This window comes from Penicillium mononematosum, assembly GCF_028829835.1.
Source record: "Penicillium mononematosum strain IBT 11891 chromosome Unknown utg000003l:1.0-8172316.0:1.0-8177699.0, whole genome shotgun sequence".
In the NCBI taxonomy this organism is placed as follows: Eukaryota; Fungi; Ascomycota; class Eurotiomycetes; order Eurotiales; family Aspergillaceae; genus Penicillium; species Penicillium mononematosum.
The window spans coordinates 7,122,427-7,140,357 of NW_026643273.1; the positions used below are offsets into that span (position 1 = coordinate 7,122,427).

General features: G+C 49.6%; 8 protein-coding genes across 8 annotated transcripts, besides 3 other annotated features; 4 read left to right on the top strand and 4 right to left on the bottom strand.

Moving 5' to 3' along the window:
• Window positions 1–463: 463 nt before the first annotated feature.
• Window positions 464–2,521, top strand: N7519_007714 (catalase; the record flags this gene model as incomplete). Its single annotated transcript, XM_057294490.1, has 11 exons — window positions 464–497; window positions 549–678; window positions 747–770; window positions 821–1,031; window positions 1,097–1,189; window positions 1,242–1,249; window positions 1,304–1,427; window positions 1,485–1,772; window positions 1,822–1,906; window positions 1,969–2,397; window positions 2,445–2,521. 11 exons carry the CDS (start codon window positions 464–466, stop codon window positions 2,519–2,521), a joined length of 1,503 nt encoding a protein of 500 aa, XP_057149301.1.
• A 993-nt stretch (window positions 2,522–3,514) lies between these two features.
• Window positions 3,515–5,155, bottom strand: N7519_007715 (MFS transporter; the record flags this gene model as incomplete). Its single annotated transcript, XM_057294491.1, has 4 exons — window positions 3,515–4,345; window positions 4,395–4,472; window positions 4,524–4,902; window positions 4,959–5,155. 4 exons carry the CDS (start codon window positions 5,153–5,155, stop codon window positions 3,515–3,517), a joined length of 1,485 nt encoding a protein of 494 aa, XP_057149302.1.
• Window positions 5,156–5,299: 144 nt separating this feature from the next.
• N7519_007716 (uncharacterized protein) lies at window positions 5,300–5,548 on the bottom strand (the record flags this gene model as incomplete). Its single annotated transcript, XM_057294492.1, has 1 exon — window positions 5,300–5,548. One exon carries the CDS (start codon window positions 5,546–5,548, stop codon window positions 5,300–5,302), a length of 249 nt encoding a protein of 82 aa, XP_057149303.1.
• Window positions 5,549–6,323: 775 nt separating this feature from the next.
• N7519_007717 (fungal specific transcription factor domain-containing protein) lies at window positions 6,324–8,148 on the top strand (the record flags this gene model as incomplete). Its single annotated transcript, XM_057294493.1, has 3 exons — window positions 6,324–6,702; window positions 6,762–6,793; window positions 6,856–8,148. The coding sequence occupies 3 exons, from the start codon at window positions 6,324–6,326 to the stop codon at window positions 8,146–8,148; spliced, it is 1,704 nt and encodes a 567-aa protein (XP_057149304.1).
• A 1,040-nt stretch (window positions 8,149–9,188) lies between these two features.
• Window positions 9,189–9,349: a sequence feature (Protein overlapping with rRNA (N7519_007718, KAJ6186417.1) was converted to a misc_feature.).
• An 11-nt stretch (window positions 9,350–9,360) lies between these two features.
• Window positions 9,361–9,536: a sequence feature (Protein overlapping with rRNA (N7519_007718, KAJ6186417.1) was converted to a misc_feature.).
• A 55-nt stretch (window positions 9,537–9,591) lies between these two features.
• Window positions 9,592–9,614: a sequence feature (Protein overlapping with rRNA (N7519_007718, KAJ6186417.1) was converted to a misc_feature.).
• Window positions 9,615–9,870: 256 nt separating this feature from the next.
• On the bottom strand, window positions 9,871–10,470 carry N7519_007719 (uncharacterized protein; the record flags this gene model as incomplete). Its single annotated transcript, XM_057294495.1, has 1 exon — window positions 9,871–10,470. One exon carries the CDS (start codon window positions 10,468–10,470, stop codon window positions 9,871–9,873), a length of 600 nt encoding a protein of 199 aa, XP_057149306.1.
• Window positions 10,471–11,470: 1,000 nt separating this feature from the next.
• On the top strand, window positions 11,471–14,153 carry N7519_007720 (beta-glucosidase; the record flags this gene model as incomplete). Its single annotated transcript, XM_057294496.1, has 4 exons — window positions 11,471–11,654; window positions 11,706–12,027; window positions 12,082–12,329; window positions 12,445–14,153. The coding sequence occupies 4 exons, from the start codon at window positions 11,471–11,473 to the stop codon at window positions 14,151–14,153; spliced, it is 2,463 nt and encodes an 820-aa protein (XP_057149307.1).
• Window positions 14,154–15,007: 854 nt separating this feature from the next.
• On the bottom strand, window positions 15,008–15,673 carry N7519_007721 (uncharacterized protein; the record flags this gene model as incomplete). Its single annotated transcript, XM_057294497.1, has 3 exons — window positions 15,008–15,240; window positions 15,393–15,507; window positions 15,596–15,673. The coding sequence occupies 3 exons, from the start codon at window positions 15,671–15,673 to the stop codon at window positions 15,008–15,010; spliced, it is 426 nt and encodes a 141-aa protein (XP_057149308.1).
• A 1,143-nt stretch (window positions 15,674–16,816) lies between these two features.
• On the top strand, window positions 16,817–17,863 carry N7519_007722 (alpha/beta hydrolase; the record flags this gene model as incomplete). The annotated part of the gene is made up of 1 exon (XM_057294498.1): window positions 16,817–17,863. The coding sequence occupies one exon, from the start codon at window positions 16,817–16,819 to the stop codon at window positions 17,861–17,863; it is 1,047 nt and encodes a 348-aa protein (XP_057149309.1).
• Between the last annotated feature and the right edge of the window lie 68 nt (window positions 17,864–17,931).

Here is a 17,931-nt window from a genome sequence, read left to right on the forward strand (position 1 = left end):
TAGAATAACGCCAAGCCCCAACAAGCTTCCAACCTTGGAAGGCTTCCAAGGTTCAAAGGTGGTGGGTCCACTGACGCTGATCTGCACTAACCAGATTTAGTAGTGGTATTAGACCAATCAGAGGCCCATTCTTGTATGGAGACCTTTCTAAGGTTGCTAGGTACTGACGTAGGTAAATAGTCTGGACCTGATCAGCTTACATCAACTTTAGGCATTGGCCATTGAACATCACTGCATTCCTGCGTCACCGCGTTTGGAGGAAATATATGTATATGGGAATATGGTGACTGAGAGACCCTCCCTAGTTGTCGAAGATGTAAACGTAATACTCAGAGCAATGCAAAACCATCTTTTACCAGGGTTGTGACTATATATCTACACACCTCCAGCGAGCCCAACCCAATAATCACACATACACCTTTTTGTCTCATCCTATTATCATTATCCCAAATTGTCATTCAGCATGGGTGACGACAGATATTACACTTTGGCCGAAGGTACAAGACCTTTACAATTTTGGATTTATGCTTGCGTCTGACTATTCATAGGCCGCCCTGTTGCAAACAGCAAAACGGCTATTCTGATGCGGGAGAGACAGGGCGGCGGGCTCGGATTACTTCAGGATACCCATCTCATTGAGACCTTGGCTCATTTCTCTCGCGAGAGAATCCCGGAGCGGTAAGTACATATTTTGCCCAAGTGACTTTGGGTTTCCTACAGTCTACTGACATTGGAGGGTTGAATAGAGTCGTTCATGCCAAAGCTGTGGGGTAAGCTGTTAAGTTTCTCCCGAAAACTTTCTTCAGTTGACTCTGTGGAGATCTTATGGCGAGTTCGAAGCCACCCGCGATTGCTCCGACTTTACCTGCGCTAGCTTCCTCAACAAGGTCGGAAAGAAAACATCGGTGCTTCAGCGCGTGTCAACGGTCGGGCCCGAGTCAGGATCTGCTGATACCTCTCGCGATGTGCATGGGTGGTCAATGAAGCTGTACACAGACGAGAGAAACCTCGACTGGGTTTTCAACAACACGGTATGCTCGGTTGCTATTTCAGTAGCGTTTCTAATGCTTGATTCTGACTTTCATTGCCACCCCAGCCCGTCTTTTTCATTCGCGATCCGATCAAGTTCCCGTCATTGAACCGATCTCACAAGCGGCACCCCCAATCCCATCTTCCTGACGCAACCATGGCAAGTCCATCTGTTTTTAACCTGAGATGAGCAAATCTAATGAGGAGCGCAGTTCTGGGAGTACGTCTTTTTCTCGAACCCTATTTGGTGAAAATCAGGTCTAATCCAGTTCAGTTTCCACGTTGGCAACCCTGAAGGCATACATCAACTTATAATTCTATTCAGCGACCGTGGCACTCCAAAATCCCCTAGTTACATGAATGCGTACAGTGGACATACATATAAGTTCACCAAGGCGGTAAACATTGATTACTACCTAGATGCTAAGACTTTCTCTTACTATGGTTACGTTTAGGATGGCTCATTTACATATGCCAAAATCCACATCAAAACGCAGCAAGGAATACAAAATTTTAGCCGCGAAGAAGCTACCAAGATTGCCGGAGAGAATCCTGACTATATGATCGAGCACATGTTTCAGGCCATCGAGAGAGGCGACAATCCTGTCTGGAATGTCTACGTTCAGCTGATGAGCCCCGAAGAGGCCGAGAAATACGAAGTGAACATCTTTGATCTGACCAAGGTCTGGTCACATAAGGATTTTCCTCTACAGCAGATCGGCCGTCTTACCATGAACCGCAATGTAAGTCTTCGGAACAACCCAATATCAGTTCTAGACTGAACTCGAACAGCCGCGAAACTATTTCGCAGATATTGAACAGGCTGCATTTTTGCCATCGACGATGGTTCCAGGATTCGCTGCGTCCGCCGACCCAGGTAAGTAGGGAGAGCGCATCAATTCTTTTCCTAGGATTCCCCGAGGCTAACTTATGACTAAGTGCTACAAGCACGACTCTTCGCATACCCCGACGCGGCCCGTTACCGACTCGGGGTGAACTACCAGCAACTCCCAACCAACGCTGCCAAGGCGCAAGTCTACTCCCCTTTCCAGAGGGACGGGAGGATGCGACTTGATGACAACTATGGCGGGGACCCTAATTACATTGGCTCCTCGGTCAAGCCCACTAAGTTCTACCAAGATATGAAAGGATCAAGCCCTGAAGCATTGTCCCTACATACCGACCATGAGAAGTGGGTGGGAGAGGTTTCGGCCTATACCAGCGAGATCACTGACGCAGACTTTGTCCAGCCCGCGGCATTGTGGGGGGTTATTGGCCGGGAGCCTGGCCACCAGGATAGGGTCATTGAGAACCTTGTTCTCATCGTCAGTGAGGTTAAGTACCCGGAATTACGCAAAGCTGTCTATAGTAGGTGCCCTACTAGTATCCTTTGAAGAGATCTAACACCGATATAGGCCTTTTTAGTCGAGTCAACAAGGACCTCGGGTTGGCGTTGGAGGAGCGTACTGAAGCAGCAATCAAGGCTACATGAGATCGATCTGCTTCTTTCGTATTTCTAGTGTACTAATATACTTGATTGTGTCTCTGGAAGGCGACGCCAATGCATATGACGGTTGATCGGCGAATTCCCTTTTATCGTCAATGCTTTTATCGTCCATGTACGGGCATTAGCGTAAAGATTGGCATATTGCTTAGGCCTCGATATTATATGCTACTCGATTTAAGAATTCACTGTTCATCCTATGTGCCAAATACCCCTTGAAAATGGAACCGTGAGGACGAATCTTGGAATGTGCGTCGGTCCGTTCTGCGCACGGATACTACGGCAGAGGATGAACGTCACCAACCCAACTATTTACGGCAGTGTAGAGCCGCCAGTGCGCCATATCGTATTTTGCCAGCAGAACATTTCGCAAAATTAGTATACGTGTATTTTATTGACTAAAGAATTTAGAGAATTTATCAACTAGGATATTTTGTAATCCTCAAAACTTTTAAACGTGGATAACGAAGACAAATGATACGAACTAAGATAAACTAACACTATAACTCTAGTAAGTGGAAGATTAAATAGTGAAAATAATAACCTAAAACCTATTATTAGGTCGAACTAATAGACCCAAAACCTACTTTAGGTTAGGTTAGGTTAGGTCCGGGTTAGAGCGGGTTATGCCGAAGTGTAGCTAGAATTACACTTTCCCTATCCTATTATTTTATTATTTCCACTTCATTATAGTAGGTATCACTTATTAGCCTAGGTAGAAAGTCACTTACTAAGCCTTAGCACTACTTTATAAGCTCCTATTAGCTTAGATAGTCGAGGGCTGAATAGAGCGGCGGGCCGCCTATGCCCGAACCGTGGGCGCTAGGTGACCGCAACCTTAAGACATACAGTTGTATGTGTTTTTCTCTCTTTTTCTCTCTTTTTCTCTCTTTTTCTCTCTTTTTCTCTCTTTTTTCTTTTCTTTTTTGTTTTGTCCGGAAAGCCCATCTTCTATAAATAATAATTACCTATAAATATCTTTCACAGCGTGACTGTCGTCCGACTCCGCAGCCATTTTCCATAGCGATAGAATAAGATTGGCACGGGCGCAAATGCCAGTGCCAGGAATCCTAACAGCGTATTACCCCATCCGTAGTTGAGCGTCGAATACATATGCGACCCAGCAAGCGGCAAAAAGGCCCCGAACATCGAGCGGAGGAGAATGTTGGCGCCTAGCGCAGATGCCGCCGCATCCGACCCGAACAGATCCACCAGGTACAGCTGGGAGGGCATGATCACGAAGAAGGCTCCAAACCCGACAATGAACGTCCCAAAGATCGGAACCATCCAATGCACCTGATAATATGCGGACCAACCGTAAATGAACAACCCAGGTCCAATGACTGGCGGAAACCACATCATCAGGACCAGTCGGTACTCGGGCTTAGACTCCTGGACATTGTCCGCTGCCATTTTCGCCTTCAAGAGCCGGTCGCTCAGGATGCCAAATGTGAGTAAACCCAACAATTCGCCAAGACCTAGTCCCAGGTAGGCCAGACCAGAAATGCCGGTGCTGAATCCATACTGGCCCTCGAAGACCATGCTGAAGGTTGCAAAGAGGAGGTATAGAAGGCCGAAGATGAGAGCCACGTAGATGGACAAGACGAGGACGATTGGCGAGAATATCAAGAGTTTGGTGGGGCGTACGAGGGCGGCGACAATAATCTGCTGCTTTGTGAGGCCGCGATCGAGTTTCGATCGGAGGTGCGGGTTCCCGGTTGCGTGTCGCAAGTATACGGCCTTGCGTTCCAACAGGGTGTTGGGATGTGTTTCGCGCATGAAGATGAACGCGCCGATACCCGCTGCTCCTCCCTGGTAGTTTTAGAATTTGTGGATATCAGCTGAGAGCAAGATCACTCACGAGGATCGCGACCACCCAAAAGGTCCATCGCCAGTTCTTTCCTTCGGCAACGAAGCCCCCAATTACTGGTCCCAGAACCTACATCGGTTAGTATAGTACAATTAGGTAGTGGGTATTGGAGTTACATACCGGTCCCAAAAGGGGACCCAGGCCAAACAAGGCCGCTGCCGCACCGCGCTTCTCGATCGGGATAACATCGGCGATCGTTCCGCCGCCAAGGGAAAGTGGCGCCGCTCCCGCGCAGCCAGTTATGAAACGGAAGACCATAAATTGAGCGGAAGTCTTACTCAGGGCGCAGGCCACAACGAAAATGACAAAGATGGTATTGCATATGTGATAGACGATGAGGCGCCCGTACATCTCGGAGAGCGAGGAGATGACAAGGGGCCCCAATGCAAATCCCAGCAGGTAGATACTGACGGCCAATGTTGCTAGGGTCATGTTAGTGATCTCCAGCTCCCTGGAGACGCCTTCCATCGCCGGAGCGACCATGGTCGAGGCGATGTTACTAGTAGCTTGGGTTAGCATGGCCGGTTGCTTTGTCTCTCATGGCGGCTCACTTACACGACCATCGACAAGACGGCCACAATCACGACATGACCAAAACTCTTGGTGCCGGACCAGTTGAGGGGGTTCTTGGGGTCATGTGGGCCGTCCCAGTCGACCACATCGTCCTCAAATTTATGTGTCGGCGGCTTAGCTGCCTCCTCATCTATCGTGAGGTTGACTTCGGTCTCGTCATTGCTAGAGAGCTTCATCATTCTGCGGCTGTACTCGACGGTTGAACGAAGAGGAATTGTGGTCTAAGGACGAGCTTTGTGCCTTTGTACTGATACAGAATGCCCCCTCTGGTCGCAAAATGAGGTGGATAATAGGTTTTTCTGGGATTAATGTCCACCGCAGTCTTAATTACACGTCGTTTCCTCCGTGTTGTAATGGCCAAGCCGACTGGCTTGAAGCCATGACCACGGTTCGGAGGGTTCATGGCTGCTCGACTTGGTTGCTCTGATGACAGCCGAACGAGAAACGGAGCGGAGGAACAGACGGAGATCGGGGAGTCGTAGATGGATCAAAACGATGGAGGAATATTGGATGGAGGAATCGAAGGAGAAGCTGAAGCGGATGAGAAGACGGATGAATGCACGGACGAACATGTTCGTCCGATTGGTTAGAGAGCTGTTGATCCACGGATCCTTCCCGCATCACCCGCGCCTTGCCTAATCAGGTTAGAGCATAGCGGATGAGCGTTTACTTCCGATCAATCACATCAGACAATCCGACTACATCTCCATCTACCACCATTCTTCGTACCAATGCATAATGCACGTTCACTGCCCCTGAAATCTCTATCTATTAGTTCTGCCTATTTTCTATCGTCCATGTGGCGATAGAAGCGTGCTCTACGGCGAGAACTCCACTCACCCCACCCCACGCATGATGGACAACTTCGTCTAGTCTACATGACCTGTCTGCCAGACAAGTGTTCTGATTTAGTATATCGCCTATAATACCACACAGTCCATAGGTGGAAAACGTGCACCTGCATATCCCTGACAGCCACGATGGATCCTTCGCCCGCGGACGAACCCAGCCTCCAACCAGCGTCCATCAATCGTCGGAGCAAACCCCAGCTCTCCTGTAATTTATGTCGTCGGAGGAAGTAAGTACCGAAGATCCTCAACTCTCCGAATAAAATCCGACTAAATCCTCCGATAGGCTCCGATGCGATCGCAAGGAGCCCTGTTCGACATGCACCGCTCGTGGATTGGCGCTCTCGTGCGTCTATCCCAACAATCAAGCCCCATCCCAGCGCCGACGGGCGCCTGGGCCATATGAGACCCACAGGGGTCGCCCCCCAAGCAACCGTTCAGGACCGTTTGGGCCAGTTGGAGCGGATCGTTGTTTCGCTGATGCAGAAGACCACCTCCGATGGCCAAGACCGGCCGGACCAGCATCTCAGGCGCGTCGATTCCCCAAGATCGCCCCGAAGAGGGCTCACCAGAAGGGGCCACCAATTCCGAAGACTCTCCAGCTCAGTCTGACGGCGGAAATGTATGGTTTAGCTCTTCAGATGTCCAGTACGTCGGAGGAACCCATTGGGCTGCCATCCTGGATGGGATCGCCGACCTCAAGGAGCAGCTTGAACGGGAAGACCATCGGAACATGGAGAAACCTGCTATGCTGCATACCTTCCTGCTGTATGGATGTAAATCAGCAAGTAAAGAAGGTATCTTGGCAGCTCTGCCCGATCGACCCGCCGTCGATCGTTATATTTCCCAATACTTCAATCGGTTGGACTTGGCGCCATGTAAGCCCCTGATCTGCAATATCGGAGTACCGGCTAATACAGGGCATCTTATGCTTCAGCCTGCCTACACAGTGGTCAATTTTCACGAGAGGTATGCGAACGACTTCGCCAAATAACACGAGTAGACTGTGGTGCTGACAATAATGAATGTAGTATGAACGGTTCTGGGAGAATCCATCCCAGACCTCGGTCATGTGGCTCGGTCTTCTCTTTTCTATGATATGTCTCGCAGTGCTGGCTTCTAGTGCGGCAGACTCTAGCTCATCTCCGGGATTCCGAAATCCGTTGGTGGATACATACCGCGAAAAGATAGTACAGTGCCTCATTCTGGGCGAATACACCAAATCCGGGCGTTACGTGTTTGAAACCCTATACCACTACTTGACCATCGAGTATTCCATCCGCAAGGATGCTGACCAGGACATCTGGATCCTTTCGGGAATTTCAGTCAATATAGCTCTGCGCATGGGCTACCACCGGGATCCGTCGCACTTGCCAGGGATCTCTCCATTTGAGGGAGAGATGAGACGGCGGGCCTGGGCCACCATTCTACAGGGAGATATCTTGATTTCGACCCAAATGGGTATGCCACGCATGATCAAGGATTGGCAATGTGACACAGTAGAGCCCCGTAATCTGAATGACTCGGACTTCGACGAGGACTGCTCCGAGCTTCCCCTATCAAGACCGGAGACGGAGATCACTACGGTTTCGCACCTGGTCGCTCGGCGACGTATCTTTGGCGCCTTGGGTGTGATCGTCGATTTCACCGCGTCGGTGCGACCGGTGACCTACGACGAGGTAATGCGACTAGATCGGATTCTGAATGATGCGGAGGCCACGGTCCCTGCCCATCTCCGCATGAAGGCCATGGCTGGGGCGGTGACCGATCCCCCGCAGGTGATTATGCATCGGCTCTTTCTTAGACTGATGTTTCACAAGGGTCAGATTATGCTACACTGCAGGTACTTAAACCCGGACCCAGCCACATTTTCCGAGAGCCACATATCATACACCTACTCACGTAGCTCTTGCATAAAGGCAGCCTTGGGTATTTTGGAGATTCAGCATATATGCGACGAGGAAACCAGCCCAGATGGCCGGCTTTATTCGATGCGATGGAGAGCTTCCTCCTTCATGAAGCATGAGTTTCTGACAGCCACGATGCTGCTGTGCTTTCTCGCACGACAGCCAGATGCTCTGAGTGATGGTCACAACTTGGACCAAATCATAGCAGCGCTAACAAGGGCGCATGGTATCTGGATGAGGTCAAGGAATTCATCGATGGAAGCAAAGACAGCAGCCGATACTCTCAGCATTGTTCTTGCTCAACGATCAGGTGATTCTAATGTGAGCGCAGAGGGTCAGACTATGAACAATGATTTCAACCTAAATTCAGGTCAGTCGGCGGTCTTACTTTCTCCCCCATGTCCTTGCTTACGATAGCTCAGCCCTGTCTATGCCCTTTCCCGCTCGAGGGCTCAATGGCAACGGTCTGGAAGAGAATTTTCATTATGGACTTCCTTTCATGGGATCCAGTCAGATGTTCCCAGGCTCAGCAATGATGATGGATCCGAACCTCCAATGGCAATGGCAAAAGGTTTGTTATAACTCCCATCCTCTCCGGACGCGCCACTCACTAGAAAATAGTACTTTGGAACCGAATTGCCGCAGGATCCAGCCTAGAGGTGCACGGCCCGATCTTGAGGGTACATCTGGTCATATGGATCTTAGTCAGACGACCGGGTTCATCGCGACAGCATCCGAAGTTATTTTGAACGGGCATCAAGATATCGATAACAATGCGCCTGTCTTCAGGACGGTGCTATACACCCCTAACGAACGGTTCGATACCAAAGGCTCCACTGCTGCTGTTAGCGCTGATCCTGTATGGGCGTCGCTTCCGACGATGGATATGCTGCAGTGGATGGGGAAGGCGAAGCAGAACGGGTTCCCCTATGTGCTGACGGCCCAGCACATTGTGATGGGTTCGAAGACGGGCCAAGTGGTTTCTAGGCGATAGGTCTTGCGGATTATAATATCCTAAAAAAAAACATTCCTCGCTATAGAATCTCCACTGAAAGTTCCCGCGTCGTGAACCGCCATCGTCGATGCGCGGCTTCCGTGCGTCAACGTCTTCTCGACTGATTTTCCGAGCAACTCGCCCTTGGTTGGCAAATCCCGCGCAATGTTCAAAACATAGCAGATAGCCACGTCCTTGGTTCGATGTTGCACAGACAGGTGCATCTGTGATGTATGCTGGACCTTTGTCATTGCTCTCTAGTTTTATTTTCTTGATGCTAGCCAGGAAACGCGATATTATATATACATTGATGAATAGAAATATCTCCATTCGCCTACAGAATAAGTCCTAGAGGTATAGTAGAAAAAGGGCCATGAGCTTAAATTCCTATTGTTAGCTTGGGAATGGGCGTAGTTTTTAAGTGGCGGCTATCATCCTATTTCGCAGACTTCTCCATCTACCATCACGCACGTGAAAGCCACTTGGGTGTTGATGGCGCATTAAGAATTACTGCAAAGGACAAAACAACAAAAACATACAACAGTGAGGATTCGCTGGTGGTCACCCACCCAACTACTAACTCACCGGCGTGTGGCTTGAGTACGGCTGAGCGGACGGGAAGCCCTATTTTCCACACCCTATGGTCGTATGTATCAGGTTATAACTGGAAAAGAATGATAGAACGGGCAGGATTGTGTATGACTGGATGGAAGGGTGAGCCCTCCTACGTTTCAGCTGCTGCATATTCGCGAATACCAGTCCCGTCTGTCGCTTATAATCATAAGTGACAGGCTTAAATGGCCGCTTACTACTAGAATATTCGTAGTTATATGTCACTCATTAGCCATTTGCTGATATCACCTTACAGTCTACCTTTTGTCTCCTTCATAGTTGCGCAGTTCTACAAGATTGTCATGTAATTTTCATTCGTTACAATTTAATTTACGACCATGTATAATATAGACACTGCTGAAAAGCGTTCGTCTATTACCAAGCCATGCCTAATAGCATCGTTTGGCGTCCAGTCCAAGTGGCGCCAATAAGAGTAATGCCACATGTGTACTTGCTGAGCGGTCCTTCATACAGTAAGCCTTCGAGGTAAATGTGATCCAACAGCCCTTTCGGTTTCATATTACATCAGTTGTCTATGCACGAATATCTTCCTCGGAAACAACAGTGCCGAAACCATCCGCCAGCTCACTCAACACAACAGACACCAGAGTCTCGGCATTGACACCAGGGATATCCCTATCACCAACTGCCTCTCTCACTACGAGGGCATCATATCCAAGCTCAGCAGCCGCTCGGGTAGTGGTGGAGACACAGACATGCGCCATATAGCCAACCAACACGATTTTCTTTCCTACATCGCCTAGACCTTGCAGATAGGCATGCAGATCGGTCTTTGCGAACGAGCTAGGAAAGTTCTTGGTGACCACTTTCTCGCCCGCTTTGGGGGTGAGTTCCTCAAATTCTTGGGCTAAGGGGGTGTTTGGCGTGAAGACGGGTGCGCCTTCGGGCACCTCATGGACGACGTGCACGATGTTTTTGCCGTTACCGGCTTGACGGTAACGTTCCAGTAGTTTGGCAATGGACTTGCGGGTTTCTGTAACGTTTACCGTCTTGAGAGCGCCTGTGGCGTATTCATTCTGAGCGTCGATAATGATGAGGGTTGAGTCCTGCGGGGAAGCTGAGGAACGGGGAATCCCGACGATCTCACGGAAGGATTGAGCGGTAGAAGACATTGTAGAGTAAAGAGGTCGGGAAATGAAAGCTTGGATTGCGTTGTAGTAGAAATTTTATTAAAATGAAGAGTGGGTTAACATGTGTTATAGGCAGATACGTTGTACTTATTGCTTAGAAAGCCCGTGGGGGTTCTAAGGTTGCGGGGGACAAGTCATCGGCGATCCCACCTGGACTGGATCACTTCACGCCCATCCCACTTATCCCGCCCATCCCACTGGCGTTGGTGACAAATTCAGAATTATATACCTTGGGACGTATAGAGTCCAGTGGGATGCCGATGGCAATAAATTGTCATTAAAAGATCTCGGCGAATTATCGAGCCGTCTTAGGAAATACTACTACATCGGACACTGCCTTGCCGACGCAAAGGGTTTGGTTGAACTTTAACTGGATTCTTGGCGGAAACCATATCCATATTGGGCTATCGTCAACATCCATGGATGAGGCGAAGGATTTCTAATTGTTGGAGCATCGGTCATGTGACCTAAGTGGATGCCTGATTTGCCAGGCTAGGAATATCTGTTGAACTATCTCGTCTCTCTCGGCATCTCTCTCTCTTCCTCTCTCTCCTCCCTAGTCCTTGTTCGCCTTTAATACAGGTCTTTACTCTGCGTCTTGTTCTCGTTCGCCATGAAGAATCCGCCGAGATACGCCACTTACGCGCCATGAGTCGCAATTACATTAAGATATCTGTGGATAGCGAGGAATAATTGTATTATCGCCTAGATCATAGAGTTCAAGAGAGTGGAGCCCAGGAAGCATTGACTCTCTGAAATTGACTTCCAAGGTTCAATCCATTTTGCAATTCCAAGGTTGCCCCCATCACGCCCCCATGGGGGAGAGGCGCCATGGCTCAAAAGAAGCGGGGCCGAATCTCATGGGAGCACGTTTGGACCAAAGTGGAAATGATATTTCTCATAACGTATCCAGCCTGACTGTACATAAAGAGCAGCCGACCCTTTGCTTCTTGTCAGGTATATCTACCCTTGTTCCATTGCCATGTACCACCACTGGCTTCTTCCGAAGACGCTTATCGTGTCGGCGCTTTTACCTTCGTTGGCCTATTCCCAGGTCAATGCTGGCGATTCCGGGGCAAGATCACCAGACGCTTTTCAATGGATCCAACCCGCAAACACCACCATCCTGGGTGAGTACGGGCATTCACCGCCGGTCTACCCCTCTCGTAAGTCTGCCCTTCTTGCACTGATGCTGGCTTGCTATTGATATTGATTAGCCAAAATTACTGGAACAAGCGAATGGGAGACAGCATTGAACAAGGCAAAGCACTTTGTTTCATCGCTCACCCTTGATGAAAAAGCGTGGCTTGTCACAGGCGTTCCCGGACCCTGCATTGGGAACATTGGACCGGTTTTGCGTCTGAATTTCACAGGCCTCTGTCTCCAAGATGGCCCAAATGCAGTACGACCATCCGACTATGTGAGCGTGTTCCCTTCCGGAATAACGATTGCTTCGTCCTGGGATCGTGACCTCATTTACGACCGATTCCATGACCTGGGACTCGAGTACAAGGGTAAAGGCGCTCAAGTTGCCCTGGGGTACGTCGCTGCTCTGAAAATTCTTTTTTAGCCCCGGCTGACTTGGGACATTAGGCCCGTTGGAGGCGCATTGGGCCGAACGCCATATGGTGGCCGCAACTGGGAGGGCTTTTCCCCGGATCCGTACCTCACTGGAATTGCTATGGAATCGGGCGTTAGGGGCCTGCAAGATGCTGGAGTTCAAGCGACGATCAAGCACTGGCTTCTCTACGAACAAGAAACACAACGCTCCCCCACCCTATATCCCAATGGCACTCTCGAGTTCTCAGCGTACTCGTCAAATGCTGACGACAGGACCATACGTAAGTCGACCTTTTTTTTTCTTTCTTGCTTGCCTGACGACATGGCCGCTAGCGTAATATGGGATTACATTCGTTCTGAATCAGGAGCTCTTGTAATTGCTGACACCAATCCTAGATGAACTCTACATGTGGCCCTTTGCCAACGCTATTCGCGCTCAGGCTTCGGCTGCCATGTGTTCGTACAATCGTGTCAACGGCTCATATGCGTGTCAGAATTCCAAACTTCTCAACGGGCTCCTAAAAGAGGAACTAGGATTTCAGGGATATGTGATGACTGATTGGTCTGGTCTCCACTCCGGAGTGGCCTCTGCCCAAGCAGGAACGGACATGGATCAACCTGGTCACATTGAGCCCATGACAACCCTTCTCAATCAGACACGTCTGTCTTCATACTTTGGTGGGAATATAACGTTAGCTGTCCGGAACGGCACACTTCCTGAGAGTCGCCTCGATGACATGATCAAAAGGATAATGACACCATACTATTTCCTCCGCCAAGATCAACATTTCCCGGCCACAGATCCGGCAATGGCGTACTACAACACCCAGTTCTCGAGTAGTAACTACTCGATGGACTCGTTCGTGTTCGGGGAAAAGAGCCGTGATGTTCGACAGGACCATGGCGGCCAGATCAGACGGCACGCAGCTGAATCGACTGTGATGCTCAAAAATACGAACAATACTCTCCCTTTGAAGGCCCCAACTAGCATAGCGATCTTCGGCAGCGACGCGGCTCCCAATACTCAGGGGCCTTTCATCCGTGGACCATCAGAGATCGGTACCCTCGCCATCGGTGGAGGGTCAGGCAATGGGCGATTCACTTACCTTGTCTCACCTCTAGAGGCTCTTAAGGCACGGGCCGCTCAGGATAACACTCTGGTCCAATTCTGGCTCAACAATACCATCATCAAAGATGCAAACGTGGAGAGCCTCTGGGGCGCGACTGCTCCTGAAGCCTGTCTTGTCTTCCTGAAGTCCCGGGCTACTGAGCGGTTGGACCGCGAGAGCCTCGCGTTGGACCAGCACGGTGATGCTGTAGTTGAGAGTGTTGCTAGCAAATGCTCAAACACTATTGTTGTGACCCATTCAGGGGGCATGAACATCATGCCATGGGCAGACCATCCTAACGTCACAGCTATCCTTGTCGCTCATTACCCGGGTCAAGAGTCGGGGCACTCTATCGTTGATATCCTCTATGGATCCAAGTCTCCTTCTGGGAAGCTTCCCTACACGATTCCGTTGAATGCCAGTAGCGTGAACACAGCCCCGACTACCAATATCACTACCTCTGGTGTCGATGACTGGCAATCCTGGTATTCAGAAGGCCTCGAGATTGACTATCGCTACTACAATACCCATAAAATACCGGTTCAGTATGAGTTTGGATTTGGTCTCTCATACACAAACTTCAGTATGGCGTCGTTGAGAGTGAAGCCGACAAACTCAGAAGCTCGCATTTCGTCTCAGCCAGAGGCTCTTGCAACGCGCCCAGGTGGCAATCCAGCTCTTTGGGACGTTCTGTTTGAGGCTGAGGTGACACTCCAGAATACAGGGTCGACACCTGGTGCCACTGTTGCCCAACTCTACATTTCCTTCCCGGATGAAGTTTCAGCGCCTTCACTCCAACTACGTGGATTTGAGAAGACTTATCTTTCCCCCGGAGAGAGCTACACTGCCACCTTCCCGCTAATGCGTCGAGATCTAAGTTACTGGAACGTCACTCAACAAATGTGGCTCATACCCAAGGGTGATTTCATCCTCCGTGCTGGCTTCAGTAGTCTTGATCTCCATGACTCCGTGGTTTTTCGTCCCGTCGAAGAGTGAGCTGGGAGGTCCGCAAGTTACCTTCAATAGATACTCAGAATATAGTTTCCTACAAAAACACCTATGACATTTCTTTTTTTTTCTTTTCTTTTTCTTTTCGTTCCTGGAATTGGAATTCTGTCAATAGGGAATAATGTGAGAATTGCTACCCCGTTCTTACCTCTATCACCCCAGTGTCCAGACTTCTCCATATCACCCGCCTAGAGTGCCGCTGAGAGACGCAAAAACAAAAAGACGAAAAAAACATATGACAGTGAGGATTCGCTGGTGGTCACCCACCCAACTACTAACTTCACCGGTGTGTGGCTTATATACAGTCATTAGTCGGGTGGGTGTCGCCTGGGCGAAAAATGGGTGAGCGCCGCTTTACGGTCGCTCGGGGGTGATAAGGGTGAGTGCACTACAACATATACACTGGGTGAGAAGCTGGGTGAGAAGCGGGTGAGAATCACCCGAGGTAAAGTGATACAGAGCGTGATATGATTGGAATACAAGTTGAACCTGACCCTTGGCTTATGCACACAGCCCCAAAAGAGATACGTTCAATTCGTTGTTATGGCTTTGTCGCTCGCTACAACCCTTCTGATTTGCCCATGCTTGCACGTACATCCTAGTGCAAACAGCACATATCAATCAAACAAGCGAAACGATCTTCTCATAAGGCACGACATGTCTTTGAATCGATCATTATGGGCCCGGATCGCCGGACCCAGTTTGGAAGTCTACGATGAAGATTACTTGCGAAACATGCCTTTTGCGTACGCAGTTGAAAAGGGTCATGAGCAGATGGTGGAAGTATTTTTACGCCATCATCCAGAACTGAGCAAGTCTTCTGATCGCCACAACGGCCTGAATTAAGTGCGTAGGATATTGACTAACTGCTCCTTGACACTGTTGATCATACTGAGCATGCGATTGAATTGCGCCTGGTGGTCGTCGGCTGTGGTTGGGATAAAGGCCCGTGCAGGAACGACAAGCTCGGCGAGGTTTTCTGCCATGATTGCGTTGTGGATGGCGGCAGTTTGAGAATCATGCAGCCCAAGCTCTGCCTGCATGCGGTGAACATACTCCTCCAAACGTTCGACAACTTATAGGCCGGTTTCGGCCTGCTCGTGATGAGTAATCACGCGAATTTCCATGGATGATTGAGAGGATCGGTTTCGCCGGTGACCACGTGAAGTTTCGGGAACAAGGGCACCTGGAAGAAATCACAACGGATGGCGCGCCCGTTTCACTGACAGTTGCCACATGCTGGGAAAACAGGATCGATGTCGTGATAACGGACACACTTTGCCCAAGGTCCATCATTTTGGAGACAGTTTCCGCATTCTTGTTGTGATACTTCTCCCACAGTCTGAATCAAGATTGATTCGACATTTGCAGCTTGACGCGCTGCAAGTACCGCTCAAGACTCATGTCGCCTTCTACATCATCGGACTCACGAAGGTGGCGGCGTCGTTTTCGAGGAGACAGGGTGTAGGAAGGTCTAAAGGCCCTAGAGACGGCACCGAGGGGTCCATGACTGAAGATGACGACCGAGAGTGAAGATTATAGCAGAAGATGAATAGTGTAAAGACTTGAAGAAACCTGGGAGGGTGGGGAGGGAAGAAGAAGAAGAAGAAGAAGAAGAAGAAGAAGAAGAAGAAGAAGAAGAAGAAGAAGAAGAAGAAGAAGAAGTATGAGAGCCCTTTTTATACCCCACAGGTTGGCGGATAGGTACCAAGGTTTGTATAAACATTCGAATAGATTTCTTCTCGCGGCCTCTCTGCACTCTGCTCCGAAGGGCAGAAAGTTACAAGGAACCAGCATCCTAAGGTCCTTTGGTGAATCGGATTTTGCCAGACCTCCATTGGAGGCTTTTGTGAGGTGCTCAATGCTTCCGGGGCTGGAGAGATCGACAGTCACTTTCCTCACCGGGCCAGGATTAAAGAGCGCACTGGATGTTTGGCTACGGATGGTAGCACTCAGATTACTGAGCTCTTATGGTACTCTCTTTCATGCTCATCTATGTCAAAGGATTATCCAAGGGAGGTCTTTATATGATATGTGGCAGCCTTCATGTCTCCTGAATTAGAGCATCGAGCGATATCTATATCAATAGTACCTCGTCGCCGCTAAATTATTCTCATTGTCTACTTGCTACTTGGGCTCTAGTTGATAAAGTGAAGCTTATTGAAGAATTGACCGGGAATGGGGCTTAGCATGATCGTCACCCAGTGGTGAATCCTGATTCGCTACCCCGTACCGTTAGGAATATAAGCAACCTGCATTAGTAAATACTTGGCATTTCTCCACTATTCCTCAATGGATGTCTTCATCCAAACATCCAAACAACTACGAAGCCATTCCAAGGTTCCAAGGGGCATGAATCTTGGCATGTCAGCACCGGAGATAACCTCGGAAGTTGCACAGTATCTTAGCAAGCTTAATCGTTTCTATTCCTATCTACATTGGAATTTCAAATGAAATCAGTTCAGGCATCACCAATAATATGTCTTGGCATGACGACGCCAGCCTTGGTTTTGTCTCCAATGTTACGATGTACCCAGTCCCATTGCCCATCTTATATACTATAAAGGCATAGACAAACCATCCCTAGTGCTCCATATCCAAACAATTTCATTTTCCTTCTTGCAGAGACATTGGCAGCGGACAGCAGCAACATGAAGCTCGTGGGAGGCAGTGTCGTCGCGTTTGGCATGGCAATGGCCCATAGCATGTCAGCTATGGCACAGAATATGTCATACGGAGCAGACAATTTCTACCGCAGTGACAATGTGACGGTCCACAAGATCAACTTCCCAAGCCAATACCACACGATTATCGCGGGCAACCTCTTCACCCCCAACAATCTCAACCCCAGTGCCTCTGCACCGGCCATTGTCGTGGGCCACCCAATGGGTGCAGTCAAGGAGCAGAGCGCGAACCTCTACGCCACAAAATTGGCGGAACAGGGCTTCGTTACCGTGTCACTTGACATGCCATTCTGGGGCGGCAGCCAGGGCAGACCACGCAATGCTGTGTCGGCAGAGCTATACGCAGAGGCATTCAGCGCAGCAGTTGACTACCTTGGTGTGCAAAACTTCACGAGCGTGAACCGTGAGCGAATCGGTGGTCTCGGCATCTGTGGCAGCGGCTCCTTCGTCATTAGTGCAGCAAAGATCGACCCACGTATCAAAGCCATTGCAACATCGTCAATGTATAACATGGGTGCTGTCAACAGAGACGGACTACAGAAGTCACAAGGGCTTCCTGCGCGTAAGGAGGTCATCGCCGCGGCTGCGCAGCAGCGCTGGATCGAGGCGGATGGTGGCAGAATTGAATACACGGGCGGCACTCCGCACAGACTCACAGCTAATTCCACTGCTGTGGATCGTGAGTTCTATGACTACTACCGTACTTCGCGTGGTGAATTTACTCCTAGGAGCACCACTTCGAATCTTACAACGCACCCTACACTCTCGACAAACACGAAGTTTATGAATTTCTACCCTTTCAATGATATCGAAACAATCTCGCCCCGTCCGATGCTTTTCATCACCGGTGACCAGGCACACTCGCGCGAGTTCAGTGAAGATGCTTACGCGCGTGCGGGCGAGCCGAAGGAGCTGGTTTGGGTTCCTGGTGCAGGCCACGTTGACCTTTATGATCGCGTCGATCTGATTCCATTCGCGAAACTCACTCGCTTCTTCCAAACAAACCTCGTCTAGAGAAATTGTGTGGCAACGCGGGATGAAAGGTCTGAAATACTCAGCTGGTTCGCAATGCTCGGTGTATA